At 43.3% G+C, this 23,762-nt stretch overlaps 1 protein-coding gene across 1 annotated transcript in view; it reads right to left on the bottom strand.

The window, feature by feature from the left end:
* Positions 1-23,762, bottom strand: part of ARMC9 (armadillo repeat containing 9) — a 295,211-nt gene that overhangs the window by 152,024 nt on the left and 119,425 nt on the right. Inside the window, 1 exon segment of the mRNA XM_029615818.1 lies at positions 1,758-1,792. Within this exon segment, the coding sequence (XP_029471678.1) occupies positions 1,758-1,792 (35 nt within the window).

The following is a 23,762-nucleotide window of genomic DNA, read 5'->3' as shown; positions in this document are numbered from 1 at the left end:
CTTACAGGGAATTTGTAAACCAAATTTGTTGTTTCCACATTAACTCCAATCTTACTTTTGGGGAATTTTACATTCCCCAATAGGATTTCTTCCTGCTTGGCTAAGAGGTTATCCTCTTTTAATGTCTATGGGGAACATCTTGGAAATACTCAGTGCTGTTACCATGCATGGCAAATCCTTGTTTTCTCCCAGGAATGCAAAGCAGTATTTTTTTAATAGGTGGCACATCAAAGGTTTAAGCTGTCTATATTTTCTATATTTCTTGGCTATTGATGCACTCTTTTCATTTGAACAATTGAAAAAATGTTTCCATCTTCCGAATTCCTATTTACAAGCTAGGCATTACTTCCTTACAGTTAAATAGTGTGTTCCTCATATTGTTAATGCTAATTCCTTGACTAAGAACATAAGAACATGCCATACTGGGTCAGACCAAGGGTCCATCAAGCCCAGCATCCTGTTTCCAACAGTGGCCAATCCAGGCCATAAGAACCTGGCAAGTACCCAAAAACTAAGTCTATTCCATGTAACCATTGCTAATGGCAGTGGCTATTCTCTAAGTGAACTTAATAGCAGGTAATGGACTTCTCCTCCAAGAACTTATCCAATCCTTTTTTAAACACAGCATTTAACTGGGATGGGCTCTAGATTGAACAAATTGTCTAGTTGGTATAAAACATATGGAAAAAGTAAAAGGGTTGTTTTTTTTTAACCTGCTTTGATGGCACAGTTTACTGAACTGGGGACTGTAGTCTCACAGGAGGACTAAGGATCTTTGTTTGAAAAGTTTGAATTCTATATCTTTCACTTCCCATTTTAGGGAAATGCAACTTAAAATACTGTGTAGATCCTATTATACTGTTTATAAACTGTTCAAGATGGGGCTGAGAGATTCTGATCTATGTATAAAATACTGTATAGATCCTATTATACTGTTTATAAATTGTTCAAGATGGGCTAAGAGATTGTGATCTATGTATAAGATGTGAAAGTGATAAAGGCACATATACTCAGTTTTTTTTTAAATTTTGCACTCAACTATCTCGTTACTGGGATCAAGCGCTCACTACTTTAGAGCAAATTATAACTGCTAAACCGCTTTTTACAGCTGAATACTTTATTGGGCTACACAGATTGGATGGAGAGTTTATCCAAAGATTATGTGCAATTTACTCAAACTTTGTTAACAGCAATATTGGGCATTTAAAAATTTTGGATGGAAGATCGCCCTACTCCAATTCATTTTTGGTTTCTTCTAATGTTGAATTGGAAATTTATTTTACAGTTGGATGCCAAATTAGAAGGAACACTTTTGACTAAGGATTTTCATAATGCTTGAGAAAAATGTCTTGAAGCAACATAACAGCAATAAAAATAACAATGTTGGTCTCATTACATTTGAATTTGTGTTATGAATGAGTGCTTGTCTCGTCTTGTTGTTACCAAGGTAGCTGATAAGTTGTCGCTGTTTAAAAAAAATTGTTGCTCATTCCATTTTTTGTAAGCTCCTCGTATTGATAATGTATGTATTCTGATGACATTAACGAATAAATAAATATATTTAAATAAGGCATAATTGGAAAGCCTAACACTCTCTGAGGTAATGACCCAATGTCATTGTACCCTGCTTAGAATGGTTGGTAGCTATGATCAGCGGGATACAAGAAACTTAAATAAAGTAAGCCAGCTGCAGCACCAGGTTTATCCATCATAAAAACACAGTCAACATGGTATCTGAGAAGGAAGGCCATACTTACACGGGGGCAATGGATGCTCTCAGCATGGAGGAGGCCTGCAGGTAGAAAGATAAGCAAGACATGCTCAAAGCCTTAGTATGTTACAGACAGCACACAATATCAACCAACCTATAACTTACAGCTATTTTATAATATTTGCAGTATAACTTCATGTCGTGAGGAGAGGTTTCTCTTTTAAAGCTCCCATCTTTCCAGTGCCGCCTATGAATCATGTAAAGCTTACAAAAGAAAAGATAGTGGCTCCCAGGAACCATCAGGGTTATCAAGGCTGGCAATCCTGTACTCCACAATGAGCTCAGCTAGTTATCTGCTGTTAGCTGCAAGGTCAGGGCCCTTGTAAGCGTTGACAAATTAGACAGACAGTTGCCCAGTGCCAGGCTTCTGCTGATGCACAGAGCAGATGCTATCAAAGTAAAACAATGGCCCTGACAGCACCACACAAAATCAAGAACTTTCAACATTTTTAATGTTTGTGTTCACATTTTTCATATGCACAAAGGAACAGCCACACCAAATACTGCTTTTCAACATGGCTTTATTTTTGTTTTTTACGTTTTATAGTTTTTTTGGTGTTTTTTTTTTTAATATGACTCACTTTGACTCTATACCCACAATAGGACCCCCCCCCCCCCCCCCCCCCCAGGCAGTATAATTGTTAAATATTAGTGTTGTCAAACTGTATACAGCTACAAATAATATATTGGATGAAACTACATTTCCTTGAAAATTTTGCTTTTTTGTTTTGACGTTTCAGATTTTGGCACACAGAAATAGAGGTGCTGAATCTATAAATGTATGCAGACACGGAAGTGTGCTTTAAACACTTGGATCAAGCAGTACTACTGATGCAAAAAAAAATTTACATGAACATGTGTAAGATAAGTAGCCCTTTTATCCATAAAAAACACAATGTTTTCTGTGATGGTATAAATTCAGCAAGTGTCCTAACTCTAATATAGCAAGTGTTCTAATTGTAAATGGCTGAGTAGTCATGATGCAGACAGAGAGGGGTAGATTTCATAAATCCGCGCCTGCGCATACTTTTGTTCGCGCACCAGGCGCAAACAAAAGTACATGGGATTTTAATAGATACGCGCGTAGCCGCGCGTATCCATTAAAATCCGGGATTGGCGCTCACAAGGCTGCCCAAAATCAGCAGCCTGCGTGCACCGAGCTGCGCAGCCTGCCTCCGTTCCCTCCGAGGCCGCTCCGAAATCGAAGCAGCCTCGGAGGGAACTTTCCTTCCACCTCCCCCCACATTCCCCTCCCTTCCACTACCTAACTCCCCCCCCCCCCCCACCTCTTGTTGCACAAGTTACGCCTGCCCGAAGCAGGCGTAACTTGCGCACCCGCAGGCCCAGGAGCCATTTCGGAGGCCTTGGCCATGCCCCTGAAACGCCCCCGGGCCGGAGCCACGCCCACGGCCCCCACCCCGACACGCCCCCCGAAGGAAAGCCCCGGGACTTACGCACGTCCCGGGGCTTGCGCGCACCGCCAAGCCTACTCAACATAGGCTTGGCGCGCGCAGGGGGTACTTTGGCCAGGTTTTCGGGGGGTACGCGTGTACCCCTTCGAAAATCTGGCCCAATGAGCGCATGTTCAGCCTTTTCATACGTATACTACCCCCGATGAAGCTGTGTCCAGCAAAACAGAGGCCTCATCTTGGGGTATCTTCAAGAAGGTGTTTGAAATCCAGTGGTTGAACATTAGCTGAATACATTCAAGCTTACTTTTCAACACTATGGGGCAGATTTTTAAAAAGCACGTGCGCGCGAACAAAAATCCGGGGTCGGCGCGCGCAAGGCTGCGCAAAATCAGCAGCCTACGCTTGCCGAGCCGCGCAACCTGCCTCCATTCCGAGGCTGCTCCGAAATTGAAGCAGCCTTAGAGGGAACTTTTTTTTTTGTCCCCCTCCCCCCACCTTTCCGTCCCTTCCCCTATCTAACCCACCCCCCAGCCCTAACTAAATCCCCCTCCCCTACCTTATTTGCATGCGTCGCCGGCTCCCTGCCCCGGCACAGGCCGCTGTGTCGGAGCACTCGGCCCCGCCCCCGGACCGCCGTCATGCCTCTGGCCCCGCCCCCGGACTGCCACCACGCCCCCGAATGCCACACCGCACCCGACACACCCCCCCAAGCAAAGCCCCGGGACTTATGCGCGTCCCGGGGCTTTGCGCGTGCCGGCGGCCTATGTAAAATAGGCACGCCGGCATGCAAGTGCCCTGCGCGCGTAAATCCGGCAGGTACCAAACCCTTGGTACACAACACAGCTTTCAACAGACACCACAGACTTTCTAAACAAGTTAAAAAGCATTGAACAGCTATCGCCCAGCGCTCTTCCCAGTGTCACATACACATGGCATAACTGCATGGGACATTTCTAAAGGTATCTGCTCTGCACTGCCAATACTGCTCCAGAAATTATTATAAAATGAATCTCATTCATTCTGACATCCAACTACTTTAGCTTTAATAAAGACATCCACCTACAAACCAGGGGCATCGCCATGGACACCAGGATGGCTCCACAATATAACAACTTTTTTTTATGGCAGAAACAAAAGAAATATTTTTGAACATACATCAGACTAGACCCTTTCTGGTACATTGACGACATTTTTATGATTTGACAGAGGGAGAAGAAAATCTCAAATAGCTTTAAAATTCCTTTAATCCATTCTTTTATTTTATTTTTGAATGTTATATTCCGCTTTTTGGCATTTCAAAGCGGATTACATTCAGGTACTGTAGGCACTTCCCTGTCCCCAGGGGGCTCACAATCTAAGTTTGTACCTGAGGAAAAACGTAGCAGTGGGATATGAACCCTGGCTTCCCTGATTTGTAGCCCGGTGCTCTAACCACTAATGGACTAATTCACATCTTACCGGATAATTTCCTTTCCTCTAGGACAGGTGGGCCCAGTCCATACCAGTGCGTTACACACACCAACCAGCAGACAGAGACTGAGGTCAGCCGTCTCGCTGATATCACTCTTATACAGCACAGCACAGACATCGGCCTGACAGTATTTATGGAAAAGCCAACTGCGGACAACTGAACACACATTTCTGGACCCACAAAAATTCCTTTTTTTTAAATTTTTTTTCTACTTTCAGGAGATAAAAAGCATAAAAAGACTTGCCATACTTGTCCATCAAGCCAAGCATCCTGTTTCCAACAGTGACCAAGCCAAATCACAAGTACCTGGCAGGATCCTAAGGAGTAGAGAGATTCCAAGCTGCTCATCCCAAGAATAAGCAGTGGATTTCTGCTACTCTCCCTTAATGGTTAATGGACTTTTCCTCCAGGAACTTGTGCAAACCATTTTTAAATGCAGTTACACTAATATTTTTCAGCACATCCTCTGGCAACCAATTCCAGAGCTTAATTATGTGTTGAGTGAAGAATCTTTTCTCTTATTAGTTTTAAATGTATTTCAACTTCATTGTGTGTCCCTGGGCTTTGTACTTTATGAAAGAGTAAACAACTAATTAATGTTTACTCATTCCACTCAATTTTATAAACATCTATCATATCTCCCCTCAGCTCTCTCTTCTCCAAGATGAAGAGTCCTAATCTCTTTAGCCTTTCCTCATAGTGGAATCGTCCCAGTCCTTTTATTATTTTGGTTGCCTTTCTCTGTGCATTTTCTAATTCTGCTCTATCTTTCTTGAGATGTGGTGACTAGAACTGTACACAATACTCAAGATGAGATCGCACCATGGAGCCACACAGAGGCATTAGGATATTCTCTGACTGGGCTCAAGAAAAGAAATGCAATAGCAGGAAAAGAAGGCCTTCAGTTACCCAGATCCTCATTGATTCAAAAATCTCTTAATGGCCTCCAATTACCACATAGGCAGCCCAGAGCGGAAGTGTGGATTAACCTGCCTGTCCTAGAGGAAGGGAAATTATCAGGAAGAAGTACGTTCACCATCCTTGTTGTTTATAACATCACCATCCTTGTTGTTTATAACATCACCATCCTTGTTGTTTATAACATTTATTTTGTATACTACATTTAAATTGTATATTGTTTAACCATTTCTATCCTCTTTTCTATTTTTCCTACTCCAAGTTTGGCCACCTTTGTTAAATGTAACTGTACCTTCTGTCACCACAGTTCTAGTTCTATGTTCTTAAGTTCTAAGTATTTTATTGCACCCCCATTCTATGTAAACCAGCAAGATATGTTTTCATGATTGCCGGTATATAAAAACTCTAAATAATAATAATAATAATAATCCTCTTCATCCAGGCAGGGATGTACTAAAGCTACTCCCTAGAAGAATGGGAGGCTGCCTGCGCTCCCATCAAGACCGCCCTTGCAAATGACACGTCCTACTGTGCTCAAACATCCAAAAGATAATGCTTGAGGAAAGTATGCAAGGAAGACCACGTCGCTGCTCTCCAAATCTCCAATGGAGACGGCAACCGTATCTCTGCCCAGGACACTGCCTGTGCTCTAGTAAAATGAGCCTTAATTTCCTGGGCAAAGGCTTCTCTGTCGCCACATAGGCTGCGGTTATTACCTCCTTATCCAATGTGCCACAGTGGCTCATGAAGCTGCTTCCCCTTTATTAACTCCCCCATAAAGGACAAAGTCAATCCATTGTCTGCAAAGGCTTAGTAACCTTAAGATACCGTAACAGCTGCCGCCAGACATCCAAGGGTCCCAAGATTTGAGAACGGAGAAAAGGAAAGTAAATAAAAACAGGCATCATAAAATCAGCACTCAGCACTTAGTTTACTATGTGCAGGGCGGATTGGCCTATCGGGGGATCGGGCATCCCCCGGTGGGCCAATCGCTCCAGTCACGTGACGTGTCCTGGGCGGCGAATACCCAGGCCGGTCCGTCATCGTGAGTCCACTGCTGACTATGTGCTTATTTGTTATTTTAAAATCTCACTGATAACCTTAGATAAAAATATGACTTGCAAGAGAGACTTACATGTAAATTAACCATGATACATGTATTAAAAGGACAAGACATATGACATTCATCAAATAGTCTTTATATTAGAATTTTCTGTAACCGAAACCTTGTTGGCACTTCTATAACGTATTACCCATTTTAATTTTTTAACATTACTATATGTGTCTTTTTCTAAACCGTTGTGCTGGTAGATAACTTAACGACAGTATAGAAAAGATTTTAAAATAACTAAATAAATCAATACTCTTGGCTCATTTCGAGACTATCCAAAGCCAGTAAGGAAAAAGACTGATTTAAGTGAAAATCCGAAACCATCTTCGGCAAGAAGGAAGGCACAATCCTAATCTGCACTGTGTCTGGGCTAATCAACAAGAAAGGCTCTCAAGCCAAAAGGGCCTGCAATTCCAAAATCCTCCTTGCCGAACATATAGCGATCAGGGACACCTTTTTCATAGTGAAAAAAAGGCATTGAAAGCTGCAAAAGGGGAAGAAAGTGGGACCCGGCAAAAACAGAAAACCAGATTCAGATCTCAGAGTGGTACCAGAACATGCAATGGTGGCCAAATGTGTTTAACCTCTCTTAAAAGTCTAGCAACAGCCGGACGCAAAGAGAGGGATTTGCCTTGAACTCATCCTCTATAACAAGCCAAAGCAGCGACCTGCACGTTGAGCATATTGAGAGCCAATCCCTTAACCAAACTTTCCTGCAGAAAGTCTAAGATTAAGGGGACCCCCCTCTTTTTAAAGGGTGCACATTCGCTCCCTGACCCACCCTCAAAAATTCTCCAGATCCTCATGGAAATTAAGGATGTGGAAAATATCTGAGCCCATAACAGAGTGCTCATCACCGCCGAGGAATAACAACCACTCAGCAGCTGAGGCCTCTTAAGGGCCAAACTGTAAGACAAAACTGATCCAGATTTTCGTGTAGAATCGGTCCCGATGCAGGAGGTTCTTTCACATTGACAATTACAACAGTTTGTCAACTATCAGCCGCTTGAGATCTGCATACCATGGCTTTTATGGCCAAGCTAGGGCCACCAGAAGAACTAAGCCAGGATGCCGCACAATCCTTTGCAGTAATCTACCAATCACTGGCCACGGGGGAAACATATAAAGTAACTCTTCCTTCGGCCATGTCTGAACAAGAACATCGATTCTGAGCTTTTGACAAAAAAATCACTGCACCTTTGCATTTTCACAGCTTGTCATCAGAACTAAGAAGGGGCAAACTTACTAAGAAATGAGTTGAAAAGCCTCATTTGCCAGTTCCCACTCTCCCAGGTCTAAGACGTGGTAGCTCAGATAATATGCCTGAACACTGTGTACCCCTGCAATGTGAGCAGCCAATACTGCTTGAGCATGCTGCTCCGCCCATGGCAGTTGTTCATCCATTTCTAGAGAAACTAGTTGACTACGGGTTCCCCCTTGATGATTTAAGTATGAAACCACTGTACCGTTGTCAGACATCTTCCGCTTATCCAGTCTGCATACTTCAAGAATGTCAACCAAATCGCACGAGCCTCCAAAGGGCAGCACTTTTTTACTGAAAATGTGCCGCCCCACCAGAAAGCGGAGGTACTTCCTGTGGTTGGGGACAATTGTAATATGGGCGTAAGCATCCTTTAAGTCGCGGGAGCAAAGCCAGTCTCCTTTTCATCGGAGTGGGATCAGCGTGCCCAGAGAGACCATTTTGAATTTCTCTCTCATGAGAAACCTGTTTAACGCCCTGAGGTCGACAATGGGGCGCAGGCCGCAGTACCTCTTCGGAATGAGGAAATACCTTGAGTAGAAGCCATGGCCCCTCTACTCGCAAGGGACTGGTTCCACTGTGCCCACTGCTAGAAGGGTGGAAAGTTCCGATTGAAGGACAACTTGATGGGTGGGCACACCCCATGATGGACATGGGGGAGCGGTCTCTGGGAGCCTGCTGAAATTCAGGTAGTAACCCTGGCAGACAAAGGAAAGAACTCAACAGTCCGAAATGATCATTTCTCAACTGCGGGCAAAGCAAAGGAACCTGCCACCGACCAGAGGATCGACCTCCAGGGGAACCAGCGTTTGGCTCCTGCCCCCTCGTCGCCATTCAAAAGCCTGTCGAAGGGGCCTGTTGGGGGGCTGGCTGGGTCCTCGGAACCCGCTGCTGTCAGCCACAACCTCTGGGACTGGTCCGAGGCAGGCAGGCATGAGTGGCTGGAGGATAGAATTTTCTTGGTCAGCAGAAGGGTTTGCGAGAGCCCAGCTTGGAGGACTTCCTGGCAGAGGAAGGGCCTTCAGAGTGGCTGGTGGAGAGTTGCTGAAGAGTATCATGCTGATCTTTCAGCTGCACCATGACCTCTTTCACCTTATCCAAAAAAACAGGTTCTCGCCTGCACAGGGGAGATCCACGAGCCTGTCTTGGACATCCAGCCAGTCCTGAGGCTTGGAGCCAAGCCAACCGCCTGGCGCCCACGCCCCCTGTGGCCAGTGGGGCTGCGGTCTCGAACACATTGTAGGTAGACTTCACCTCGTGTCTACCTGCCTCAAGGCCCAGCATGGCAATGGCTACAAGAGACTCCTGCTATTGCTAGGGAAGGCCCTCCGCAAAATCTTGGACCTGTTCCACAGATTGCGGTTATATTGGGTCATGTATAGCTGGTAGGTAGGCCGTAATGCGGGCCACCAGCACAGCTTCCTGGAGCATTTTCCTTCTTGGGCCATTGAGCTCCCTGTGTTCGCACCCCGGAAGGACAGAAGCATGTGTTCGGGAGCATCTAGCCTTCTTGAATGCGGACTCCACAACCGCCGACTGGTGGGCAAGGTGCCACCATTTAAAGCCCAAGGCCTGTTGCACCAGATAGGTAACATTGGCCTTCCTGTTTACCGGGGACACCGACACCAGTTGTTCCCACATACGGAGGAGGAGCTTCTTGAAGATGTCGTGGACAGTCACCGCCACGATTTCTTTCGGAGCTTCACTGAACAGGAGGACCTCCAGCATCTTGTGGCGGGTATCATTCTCCGTTAGAAGTGGGAAGGGGATGGCCTCTGCCATTGTCCTTACGAAGCTGAATAATGACAGGTCTTCGGGTGGGGACCGATGCCAATCCTCCAGCAGGGAAGGCTCCAAAAGGGAGTCGTCGGAACACTCAGACAATGAGTCCGAAATCTCATCGCCCCACGAGTCATAATGACCCTCCTCCTTGCTGGGGCCCAGGCACCTAGGGCGGGGGCTGGGAGTGGCAGCGGGCCTGGTCCCCAAGGGCACTGGAGGCTTCAGGATCATCGACGGCATCGTTTGAACCTCCGGCATCGAGGGCGGCATCAGCCGCAGTATGCCGGGGGGAATCGACAGCAGCCCAGGGAACCGCGGGCAAGGCTACCTAGTCCCCAAGGCCTCATCCTCCTCCTCGGACCCGGGAATCGGGATCACACTGGTGGAGGGCATCGGTGGCTGAGAAGGCATCGAAAGTTTCTCAGGCACTGATTGCATTGGTAGGGCACCGAGAAGGACGTCCAGACGCTCCAGCAGGGGTGCGAGCATCGATGGCAGAGGCTTGGGCACCGGTATGGGAGCCGGTGGCACTGGCAACTCAACGCTTTGTAGCGCTTTGAGCACCACCGATTGCACCCTGCGGTCCAGCTCCTCTGAAAGTCCTGGGTGGTTAGGACTGATGGAGAGGGACGAAGCGTCACCGGCACATCCTCCGAAGGAGGTGGCGTGGCATCCTGCACTGTTGCTGGTGGGGAACACCTTCAGCTACCGGGGGCACCGGAGAATGGGGCCTCCGATGATCGGTGCCGCTTCAATGGCAGCTCGGCAGCCGCCGATGCCACTCCGGAACCGTGACGAGACGCTGACCTGTGTCGATGCTTCCTGGATTTCCGGCGCTCAGCCCGGTCTTTCCCCAGCACCAAGGATGACTAGGACCCCGAGGTTAGCGGGAGGGGAGAGACCACCGAGGATCAATCTACCTCTCCCTGATCTTTAGGGATACTGGAGAGCGAGATTGCCTGGGGAAGAAATGGAGACGGGTCCCTGTGGTCCTTGGGCATCGAAGATACTGAAGTCGAAGTAGAAGGTATAGGAGACCCGAAGAGCTTCTCCATTTTATCCAGGCACGCTTGACGTCCTTTGGGGGTCATTTGGTCACACAAATACCACCCTCGGATGTCTTGCGTGGCCCCCAGGCATAGGATACATACCTCATGCGGATCCATGATGGACATGGTCCGCCAGCACTGGGGGCACAGTCGAAAACCTGACGACGTCATCGAAAAAAAGAAGCCAGCGCACAGTCGATGACCAACAGGCACCATGGTGCAAAAGACGGAAATCGACCGCGAAGAATGAAAGGCAAAGTTAAGGGTACCTACTGAATGGAGGAACCGAATGCGAAGGGGGATCTGACGTGAAAAAACCCCAAAAAGTTGAAAAACAATTTCAAGGAGTTGGAGTTCCACCACCGCAAGGCTACTGCACTATGGAAAAGAAGAGACTGAAGGGGGACCTCACATGGACGTGCGGATAGCAGCAGGCTGGGCATGCTCAGTCTGCCAGTCAAAGTTTCTAGAAACTTTCACAAAAGTTTTCTGTGTCGGGCTCCATCAGATGATGTCACCCACATGTGAGGACTACCATCCTTCATGTCCTAGGAGAAAAACATTTATGAAATAAAATAAAATTAAATGCTACACATCAACTACAATAATCAACACATTACATGTTGACACCTTCAATCCTTTTCACTTCCAACATATACATAACTTCAAATTCTCTCATCACTAATAATTCTGTTCTTAGCACTACAAATCACATTCTCTATCTCTCTCAAGTAAGCTTATATGCATTTTTTAAACAACTATGTTTTCAACTCACATTTGATTCTCTTCATATTTGTTCAAGTACATAATATCTCAGGCATTCAATTCCATAATTTAGGGAACGCACAGTCTCTTACTTCATTTAAATGTGCATGCCGCAATATAGGAATGACCAAAAAACCTTTATTTTGAGATCTTAATACTCATTGCAGAGTGTATAAATGCAACACTGCACCTATACAACTAGCATCATTTGAATGAATAATCTTAAAAATTACAATGAGAACTTTATACTGAATTCTAAATTGCACTGGTAACCAGTGCAATGAAATTAAAGTGGCTGTTACATGATCACATTTTTTACATCCTAACAAGAGTCTAGCCAAAGCATTCTGTAACAATTGTAAAGGTCTCAATGTACAAGCAGGAAGGCCAAGTAGTAACGAATTATAGTAATCCAAATCTGAAAAGATAAGGGTCTGCAATACTGTACGAAAGTCTTCGAAAGTTAATAAAGGTTTTAATCAATACAGCAAATGCAATTTAGCATAGCCCACATTAACTTATTAATATGTTTTTTCATGAAAAGACTCATCTAGTTGAATATCTAAATTATATACTTGATCTGATAGAAATACCCACATCAAAAACAGATGGTTTAACCATAGAAGGATTTCTATTTAACCAGATAATTCAGTCTTACTGGAATTTAGTGTAAGTTTGAGAGAGAACAAAATTTGCTGAATAGCCTTCATGTAAAATTGAAATCAGAGAAACAGTATGTTCAAGTGACTTAATGAAAGGAATGCACATCCTCAGCATACAAATTAGCTGGACCTTCTCTATGGAACATAATGCCCACCCAGCTACGCCTCGAGACCTGCCCTAAGAAATTCAGACAGAAACTTAAGACTTGGCTGTTCATGCACGCCTACACACGATCCCTTCTCCACCTACATCCCCGTCCTACACCCTCCCCTACCCTCTAGGTCCTCTCCCCTCAGACCTCCACCCAATGCACCACTGCCCTCCCCTGCTAGTTCCCCACCCTGCCCCCCCTTACCTCTTCCTTCACCCCTCCCTCCCTCTCCTCCATCCTCAGCCTCGTCACTCCCCCCTCCCCCCCTTCCGCGCTGCCTTGTACTTTGATTGTATATAACTTGTATATATGTACCTAAGTTTGTTTCATGCTTACTGAATGCATACCAAAGCCCCTGTTTACCCGACCCCTTCCCCCCATCTTTCCCTCCCCCTCCCCCCAGTTATATTATCAGTTACACTGTAAAGCCCTGTTGGCTGATTTCACGTTGTATAGAAACCGAAGTGATGTTTTCTTAACGAGTATCAGCATATAAAAACTTTAAAATAAATAAATAATAAAAATACAAATAGAATGAAATTCCTAAATCAGCCAACAATTTACATGAAGGAAGCATATAAATATTGAAAAGAGTGGCCGAGATGGTCAAATCCTGGAGCACACCCATTTCAATCTGAAAGGCATCAGAAAAATAATTGCCAAATTCGACCTGAAAAGATCTACCAGATAGAAAAGAAGAAAACTACCTACGAATATTACCATCAATCCCAATCTTAATCAGTCAATGAAGCAATAAATTATGATCCCTGGTATCAAAAGCCACGGTCAAGTCAATTAAAACAAGAAAATAATATTCTCCAGAATCAAAATCTCATAAAATTGGATCCGTTAAAGAAAGAAGACAAGAACAAAACATTTGTGACAAGCTTTCCAGAATTATCCTCTCTTCATCAGGTTGGTGAAGATACAGTGCAGCTACACTGGGTTTAATAGTAGAGAGTCGTCTAAGGCACAGTAAAGGGAAGAAGGGGAGAAAAGGGATTTATTTATTTATTTTGGCATTTTATATACCGTCGTTCCAAAATAAGATCACAACGGTTTACAAAATCAGCATTCAGATTCTGGGTCAACATTCATAATCTAGGTCAATACAATATCAATTATTGTAGATCATTTTCATACAAGTTCATATTCATCAAGTTCATCACAAGGGCAAATACATATTCTAGGTCAATAGATCAGCATCAAGTACAAGTTTGCTAGGGTGCTCTGATGAATTGTAACCAATCATTTCCATTTCAATATCCTTCATGTTATACTCAGTATGTTGTCATGTTACACTTTACATCGCTCAATGCTTATTGTTCGATTAATTAACAATTTAAGGTTCAGACATTGATGTTATTTTTATCTGCATATTGGTATTTTACATTAGATAATATGCTTTCTTAAAGAGCCATGTTTTCAGTTCCCATTTGAAACTCTTTTTTCTGTTATCTGATGTAGTGACTCTGGAAGAGTGTTCCACAACTTGGGCCTGCTATGGAAAACATTTGGTCCTCTTATTTGTGGTTAAGGTGTGTGTTCCGTGTTGTAGGCACCTTTAGAAGTCCTTTGTTTTCGATCTTAGGGCTCTCGGCAGTGTGTATGGTTGAAGTGTCACTCCTAATAAGCATGGGTTAATGTTGTTGATGATATTAAAAATTAGAGTTAATACTTTATAATGAATTCTGTTTTGTACAGGAAGCCAGTGCAGTCGTATCAGAGAGGGGAGTGATGTGGTCAGATTTCCTTGTCCCTAATAGGAGTTTAGCTGAGGCATTTTGTACTAACTGTAGTGGTTTTAATAGTCCTGAGGGTAGGCCTAGTAATAGGGAGTTGCAGTAATCTATGTTTGAAAATATTAGTGTTTGTAAAACAGTGCGGAAGTCTTGTATTGTTAGTAATGGTTTCAGCCGATGTAATATTCTCAGCTTGGTGTATCCTGTTTTAATTAATTTGCTTATATGCTTTTTCATTGAAACATTTTCATTGATCTGACTTCCTAGGTCCTGTACTTGATCTGAGGGTTTAATGTTAAAATTTCCTAGGTCTAGGGTTGGCGGTTTGATTATTGTGGAATTTTTCCTTAACCACACAATTTCAGTTTTATTTGTGTTTAGTGTTAAGTTTCAGCTGAGATAGTTTTTTGTTGTATTGCCTTCATGTATGTTGAAAGGGTTGATGCAGTTTTTTCAAATGATTTGTCAAATGGGATGTAGAATTGTATGTCGTCTGCATATAGGAAGAAGCTGATTCCTAGTTCCGCTAGTAATGTACATAGAGGCAGCATATACATGTTGGATAGTGTAGCCAAGAGTAATAACCCCTCGGGGATGCCTGAATTAGTTGTGAAAGTATCAGATATGTGATTGTCCAGTTTTACTTGGAATGATCTATCTGCTAGGGAGAAGGAGAACCATTTGATAACATTTCCATCAATTCCAATTTTTCTCAACTGATGGCATAGCAGGGTATGGTCTACAGTGTCGAATGTGGCTCTACATCAATAAGTACCAGGATATAAAGTACTCACGCTCATACACAAAGCCATTCATAACCATGACATGCAATGGTTCCCAGAACATCTCCTGCTTCACACTCCGACTAGACCCACAAGAACGCATCACCAGGCCAAACTCCAAATTCCCTCTCCTAAGCTCATGAAGCATACCACCTTTAGAGAGCGATCATTCATCATTGCAGGAACCGCCCACTGGAATAAAATGCCTTCCCAACTACGCCAGGAACCTTGCCACAAAAAATTCAAGCACAATCTTAAAACATGGCTGTTCAAACTAGTGTACCCTGACTAACGAACTGACTCCCCCCCAAAGATGCGACATGACCACCCGACTGACTCTCGCTCTTTCTATTTTCTCCCCCTACCCCCCACCCTCTGTGGGTATACTCCTCTTCTTCCCCTTCCCTTTATTACTTTCCCCTGCTAATTATTCTGATTGCTTTGATTAACTCACTTGTTAAAACTAACATGTACATATGTATATAATTCTCGTATTATCTTCTCCTGCCCTTGTTAACCCTCTCCCTGTTAAAAAATGTTATTATTGTAAAGCTTGTTGCTAAGTTATGTTACATTGTGAACCGAGGTGATGTTTTGTAAACGTGCCTCGGTATATAAAAAACCCTTAAATAAATAAATAAATAAATAAATATAGGATTCATCTTTGTCAAACCCCTGTAGTACTGGATCAGTTAAGGAAATGAGTAGGGTTTCTGTTGAACGATCTTTTCTGAATCCAAATTGGTTTGGGTATAGAATATTATTGTCTTCTAGGCAGCTTTCTAATTATAGAAACATAGAAATGAGGGCAGAAGATGACCAAACGGCCATCCAGTCTGCCCAGCAAGCTTTCACACTTATTTTTCTCTGTTACTTATCTGTTCACTGAGGTCAGGACCCTTACTGGTAACTTTTTGGTTCAATTTCCTTCCACTTCCGCCACTGATGTAGAGGAGTACTGGAGCTGCATCAAAGTGAAGTATCAAGCCTAATTACGCTATATATATATATATTCAAAGTGAAGTATCAGGCTTAATTGGTTCGGGGTAGTAACCGCCTCAACAAGCAAACTCTCCCACGCTTATTTGTTTACCCAGACTATGCAATTCAGTCCTTGCTGGTAGTTGTCTGAATGTAAATCCTCTTATCTTCATTCCCCCTGCCACTGAAGCAGAGAGCTACATTGGATATGCATTGAAAGTGAAGTATCAGGCTTATTTGGTTTGGGGTAGTAACTGCCGCAACAAGCAAGCTACTCCCACACTTATTTGTTAATGCAAATCCTTTTTCCCACATTTCCTCTTGCTGTTTAGCATAGAGCAATGTTGAAGTCTCATTAACCGTGTGCATGTTTATTGAATAAGTGATAGCACTGCTTTTTCTAGGATTTTAGCAATGAAAGGCAGGTTGGATATTGGTCAATAATTGTCCCAAGCATCAATTCTGCCAGTTTTATTTTTTATGATTGGTTTAATCACAGCTTGTTTTGCTCTATCGGGGACCAATCCTTCTGATAGTGAGTGGCTGATCATGGTTGTGATTGTTGGAGTGATTACTTTGTGTACTGTTTTCACGGAACTTTGGGTCAGAGGGGGGATAGCAGGCTTCATTTTTGTAATGATTTGATTAATTTCAAATTTTGATACTGAGTTGAATGTGTTCCATTTTCCTTGCTCAAGTTTTTCTTTTGTTGGTATGCAGGTGCAGAATTGTTTTTTAATCTATTGATTTTATCTAACAAAGACGTGGCATATTCACTACAGGAGTTCTTTTAAAAGTCATAGTTATTCAAGATGGAGGAAAATGGGTCCTTGATTAACTGTTTCAAAGAGTAATTTGGAATTAAACAATACACCATGAATCTGTTTCGTGGAATATCTTTTTTTGCTTTATTGATTTGTTCATGGTATTGAGATAAAAGGGATTTGTATTTTTCTTGGGATTCCATAGATTGGCATTTCTGCCATTGCTTTTCAGCTTTTCTCAGAGCTTGTTTAGTGTGTCTTAGCTCTCCACTGTACCAAGGTTTCTTTTGTTTAGAGGTACTGCATTCTTTTTGGAATGTTTTTTTCTGGACTGGGCATAGGTTATTGGCTATTTCATTGATGATTTTATCACAGGAGTCAAAAGCTGAGGAGGCAATATCATGTTTAAAATCAGTTATCTTGTTTTTAATAGTCTCTTCCCGTATTTTCTGTTCTTTTTTCTGTATGTAAATGACTGATTAATATGTGATACTGTTTGCTGTGTGTTGAGGAAGGATATGTCTGCTTTTATTAGTTGGTGATCAGACCAGATTAGTATGAAGTGGGATGAATTTATTATGCAGTTATTGTGGTTGGCAAATATTAGGTCAAGGATGTATCCTACTTTATGAGTGGGGTTGGTTACATATTGTGACCATCCCATTGTTTTCATGGTATCTAGAAAAATTTCACATGCTGTAGTTTCAGGTATGCTGTCTACGTGTAGGTTAAAGTCCCCTATGATTAGGGTGGATTCAGGTGATGGAAATGCTTTTGTGAACATTTCGATTAGGGGTGAGCAATCTTTTTGGGTGTTCCAGTTGGGCAATAGACCGTACCTATATTTATTTGTGTTGATTTTAGTATAGCCATCTCGTAGGGAGGGTTAATCTCAACTTTGTAGGGTTTAAGTTTTAGTTCTTTTTTTATTGTCTTTGATAACTGGGTGAGAAAGTCAATGTCCCTATCAAGTCATTAAGACATTGACTTTATCACCCATTATCAAATACAGACCCTTTCAACTGTAAAGTTTTACTGTCTCATCCACTCTGACAACCCCTTTCCTTTACTAGGCTGTAATGACATATAGAGGCAGCCTAAGACCTAGCTGAAACTGTTCTATTTAAACCCAGTGTAATTGCACTATTTCTTCACTGACCTGATGGAAAGAATTCCTCTCAAAAGCTTGTCAGCTATGTCGAGTTAGTCCAATAAAAAGATCTCATCTTTAACTTGTTTGCTGACTCTTAATTCTGCATATCCAAGTGCATTAACCACAAATCTTTACACTTTGAAAAACAACTGTTTTATTGACATATCAATTAAAACTTTTCATCTGTCAACAAAATGGAAGATGGCAACTTCTAACTGGAAGTTCTCTCAGGTGTTCTGCATAAGTGCTTTTATAATTCAACTGCTCCTCCTTTGTTCTCCAGTTCAGTTGGAACCAGGGCTAGGATTTTGGTACCATGAACCTTCCTTCACAACTATTCAGACATTCTTCCCCTATTTAAATACCCCCCTCACACACACAGTTCCTAATCTGATCACTGCAGCAATGGTCCCTGATTAAAGGAGATCACCACAGACCTATAGCATCCAGTTAGAAGGAGGGAGCAGCTGTCCAACATACAATAAATAAATCAGCCCAGATCCCAAAAATTAAAGCTCTAGGATAGTGTGAGTACACAGCGTGATCTTACTTATCGGCAGACCTCATACTAGGCATACATATCTGATGCTAGTTAGCAATAGTATACCAGCGATATAATCATCGGTCATAGAGTGTCCAATATTTTTTTATTTTTACGGACCGTGTTTCGGCTAAAAAGCCTTCTTCAAGGGCCAATGGTATCTGCAATTCAAACGTATTTTAAGTAAAAAGCATCTATCAGCGCAATTCATATATAAATACACATTATGTAGCAGTGGTACCGACGTGAAAGTGAAAATAGCAGCATCTTCAGATGGTAGTATTTTTTCCTCTGCCGGAGGGGACGCTATCGAGCCATTTTTTAAGTGACTGCAGCCAATCAAAATACTAGCTCCACCCAGGAAATGACGTGCGCAGATGCCAGGGAATTCACAACAGAGAATACCATTCGATTGCCGCATTGAGGCCATCGGGATCTATGCATCGTAATTGAAATATCCAGCGTTGTTCCCGAAGGTTAAGGAGCTTCTGAAGATCTCCACCTCTCTTCGTCGGAAAAATCCGGTCGATAACTCGCCATCTGAGATCACTAAATTGATGCTGATTATCGATGCAATGCTGAACAATAGGTGCATTGATTTTCCCTGTATTGAGGCAACTGCGGTGTTCAATCCCTGATTAAAGGAGCCATGAACCTCTATCATGGGCTCTAAATCCAGCTACCAGGCGCCATCCTTAATCACTGGGACTCCCCTTCTCCCAGAGACTGCGATCATCATCAGCAACCCTGGCTGATTCAGACACAAAAGACTCAATCTGGGAACCAGCACTGCCTCTGAGCCACTGGGCCAACCTTTCCATTCAACTTTATTTTAGCAAAACTGAACATGTGCTACCGATTCTGTATAGTGACCCCTTAGAAGTCCCTCAGGTAGGATTTTTATGGAAAAGAGAAATCAAACAAGGATTGAAATTTTTCTGAGTGCACCATATTTACACATGTACCGAGTCCTGAGTGTATCTATACGGCCAAGGAAAACTCAGCTCTTTAATGTAAAAGCATTGCGTGCAAATCCCCAATACTTGGCATCTTACCTAATGTACATTATGTCTCTTCTACCTGCTTTTGCTCTATTATTAAAAAAGAACAATGGATGAAAGAGAAAACTGGATAACTGGCTATTGTTTGATGGGAACTGAAAATGATGCTGATAAAACATCACATGCTATCAAGTTACTGAAAGCAGCATGCCAGGGAGCACTCATGTTTCATACTTACCTCCAGGTGTCAACAGAGAATCAAGAGACAGTTTCTGTCACAAGCATTCCACAATAGGGAATTTGTGAATATAATATAGCCACACTCAAGTGAACCACAGGTCACAGTTCTTTCCTGTATTACCTTTTCCAGGATTGCAACTTGATTAAAAGTCTCATATATGCAATCAACTAATTGAAAACTCTTGGGTGTGACAGAAGCTTTCCACATTGTTGACGCACAAATTGGTCTTTTATGGCTAGATCTTTCGATATTTACACTGTCTCTCTCCACCCTCTTGCTGGCTAAGAGCTAGAAGGAAACCTTCTCCAAGCTGGTCCTCTAGTACTGTTCTAGCACCAGCAGAAGTTACTCACACAACATGCAAAAGTCATCTCTATTACTAAAGGGGCCCAAGATATCTCTGTTACACACTGCCTGCTCCAACCTACAGGAGAACTACCTCCTGCTCATTATTTAAAATATGCTGTTTAAAAAAGCTGGGCCACCATCCTAGCTGTCTAACTCTCCTCCTCCCTTCCCACTTCCCATATAAATGCCATCACCCCTTTTTCCTAGCTCTGGATTTCAACAAAATGCAGCAGCATTCAGCTTTCTTCAGCAGCAGCAACTGCATTATGGGAAACAGTTTCGAGGGCACATATCCAGTCATGGAAATAATCTTCTGAACTACATTTCCCATGATGTATAAATATTAGATGCTTGAAAACCTTTTTAAAACCTACTGTGAATCAAATGTTTAACAATGGCTCACATTCTAGTAAGAAATTAATTATATCTGTTAATTTTTAATTGATAACTTATACCTAAAGGGTTAAGAGAATCAGAATAATTCCACGTTTACAACTGTAGTGCAGCAGCAAAATAAAGTCAGTAGAGGCAACAGACACAGTAGGATGGATCAATTCTATTGATCCAATCTGCATCTTTTAACTGCTTCCCAAAGGGAAAAATGTTATATAAAACAGATTTAAACAGAGAAATAAAGCAGATGTTTTCAGAGGACAGTAGGATGTCAGTCCTCACACAGGGTGACATCATCAGACTGAGCCCAGCACAAAAACACTTACGTTTTTAGAACTCTGACTGAGCATGTCCATGGCATGCATTTCACCGTGCAGCCACAAGGGTGCCTTCAATGTCCATGGCATGCATTTCACCGTGCAGCCACAAGGGTGCCTTCAATGTCCATGGCATGCATTTCACCGTGCAGCCACAAGGGTGCCTTCAATGTCCATGGCATGCATTTCACCGTGCAGCCACAAGGGTGCCTTCAATGTCCATGGCATGCATTACACCGTGCAGCCACAAGGGTGCCTTCAATGTCCATGGCATGCATTACACCGTGCAGCCACAAGGGTGCCTTCAATGTCCATGGCATGCATTACACCGTGCAGCCACAAGGGTGCCTTCAATGTCCATAGCTTGCATTACACCGTGCAGCCACAAGGGTGCCTTCAATGTCCATGGCATGCATTACACCGTGCAGCCACAAGGGCGCCTTCAATGTCCATGGCATGCATTACACCGTGCAGCCACAAGGGTGCCTTCAATGTCCATGGCATGCATTACACCGTGCAGCCACAAGGGCGCCTTCAATGTCCATGGCATGCATTACACCGTGCAGCCACAAGGGCGCCTTCAATGTCCATGGCATGCATTATACCGTGCAGCCACAAGGGCGACTTCAATGTCCATGGCATGCATTATACCATGCAGTCACAAGGGCGCCTTCAATGTCCATGGCATGCATTACACCGTGTAGCCACAAGGGTGCCTTCAATGTCCATGGCATGCATCATACCATGCAGCCACAAGGGAGCCTTCAATGTCCATGGCTTGCATTACACCGTGCAGCCACAAGGGCGCCTTCAGTCTAATACAATAGCAAGAATAAACAAAGCATGTAGTGGAGCCCCAACTCCGCAGGGAGGAATAGTACAGCGCTGAAGGATCACGGATCCTTATGGTGAGTTCATCAAAAAAATGAAAATGGAAAATGAAGATTTAAGGCAAACGTTTCCATCTTTTATTCAAGAATGCTTAGCGTGAAGGTTCAGTCCCCCCAACACGGGCCATGTTTTGCCATATGGGCTGCGTTGGAAGGGACGGAGGCCCAGAGGACACTGTCAGCAAAATCCAAAAGGAATAATTACACAAACAAGTTCATGAACAAGAAACTATAAATATGACCAAGGATTCACATAACAAAAACACACCATATAGCAGACAATTCAAATAAAAACTTAATAAAAGTGACAATAACTTAAAGGACCAAGACATAGCATCTATTAGAAAAAGATTAGGGAACATCAAAAAACATACAAACGTGTGTGTTTTTCATATGAACAAACATAGTACACTGTATATGCCAGGGGAACAATGGGACGGGAGGGGAAGGGGAGAGGGGAGGAAAAGGGGGAGGGGGAAAAGGGGGAGGGGGAAGGGGAAGGGAAAGGGAAAAGGAAGGAGAGAGGGAGGGCAGTAAAAAGATGGGGAAGGAACAGAAAACAGGGGAGGATGGAAGTGGCACATGTTCATAAAAGCATTCAAAGACGACTGAAAAGGGACGTGTGAAACAGCTGGGTGTAGGCAGAGGCAGTGTAATGGGAGCGATCAGAGGATTATGACAGGCTAAAAGACGAACCAACGAAAGGGAGGGTGAAAGAAAGCCGGTACCTGAGATTCATTTATGTGCCAAAGAATCGGAGAGAGAAAGTGCCAAAGAAATGAATATGAGAAGGAAATGGCGCAGTCAGGGGTAGAGAAACAATTGGGTCCGTAGGTCAGTTAAACACAACAAAAAAAACCAAAGAGCAAGATTACCGATGAAAGGGATTGCCAAAGGTTGGAAACGGGCACCTTGCGGAGGAATATTCAAAACAGCTGCTGAAAAAACACCCCGAAAAGTCACAAACGAATCAGATACAGATTAATCCAGCTAAACAGAGTTAAGCAGGGTCCCACAGAGACAGGACCCGAGGGAACAAAGCGTACCTGCCAAGTAGCCACAACCGGTGGCTTACAGACAGATTTCAGCCCTTATTAAAAAAAACAGCTTTCATTTTTTGATTAACTCACCATAAGGATCCGCGATCCTTCAGCGCTGTACCATTTTTATTTATGGTTAATCGCCGCTCATCCTCTCCACTTCCTATTGGCTCTTGTGAGGAATGACATCCTGCTGTTCCAGGTAAGCAACTCTGTTTTCTCAGGAGGACAAGCAAGACGGCAATCCTCACCCACAGGTGAATCCCTGGCTACAGATGTCTGCCCAACAAAAAAGGGAACAATAAAAATAGTGCCAGCAGACACAACAACATTTGTTGGCTACAGACCTTTTTTATATTATATATACCCTAAAGGGAAGAGGGCAGCCTGAATGATGCCTCCATGGTTAGGACAATTTGCACTGGGGAAATTTGGAAGGGAACCCTCCCATACCAAATTAGAATTATTGGCCATCCCTGCCCAAACAATAGTGCAATGGGAATGAGTGGAAGGAATTCCATGTCGCAGCCTTGCAGATGTCTGGATTGATTGCAAGTGAGCCACTGCTGCTGCCATGGCTCGAATAGAGTGAGCCTTAAAATGACCGATAACAGTCAAGCCCACCCAGGCATAAAAGAAAGAGAAGCAATCTACTAGCCAATTGGGGAGCATCTGCTTGGCAACGGTGATCCCCAGCTTACCCTGATCAAAAGAAACAAAACACTGGGTTGACTTTCTATGGGTTTCTGTCTGCCTCAGATAGAAGGCCAAGGCTCTTTTGCAGTCCAAACTGTGCAGGGCTTGTTCACCTTGGTGAGAATGAGGCCTGCAAAAAAAATGTTGAAAGGACAATTGACTGGTTAAGATGGAATTCCAACACCTCCTTAGGCAGGAACTTAGAGCTTGTACACAAGATCACCCTACCATGAAAAAATTTAGAGTAATGTAAGAATATAAGAACATAAGAAAATGCCATACTGGGTCAGACCAAGGGTCCATCAAGCCCAGCATCCTGTTTCCAACAGTGGCCAATCCAGGCCATAAGAACCTGGCAAGTACCCAAAAACTAAGTCTATTCCATGTTACCATTGCTAATGGCAGTGGCTATTCTCTAAGTGAACTTAATAGCAGGTAATGGACTTCTCCTCCAAGAACTTATCCAAACCTTTTTTAAACACAGCTACACTAACTGCACTAACCACATCCTCTGGCAAC

The sequence above is a fragment of the Rhinatrema bivittatum genome, chromosome 9, assembly GCF_901001135.1.
Source record: "Rhinatrema bivittatum chromosome 9, aRhiBiv1.1, whole genome shotgun sequence".
In the NCBI taxonomy this organism is placed as follows: Eukaryota; Metazoa; Chordata; class Amphibia; order Gymnophiona; family Rhinatrematidae; genus Rhinatrema; species Rhinatrema bivittatum.
This window is presented reverse-complemented; position numbering and strand designations above follow the sequence as displayed.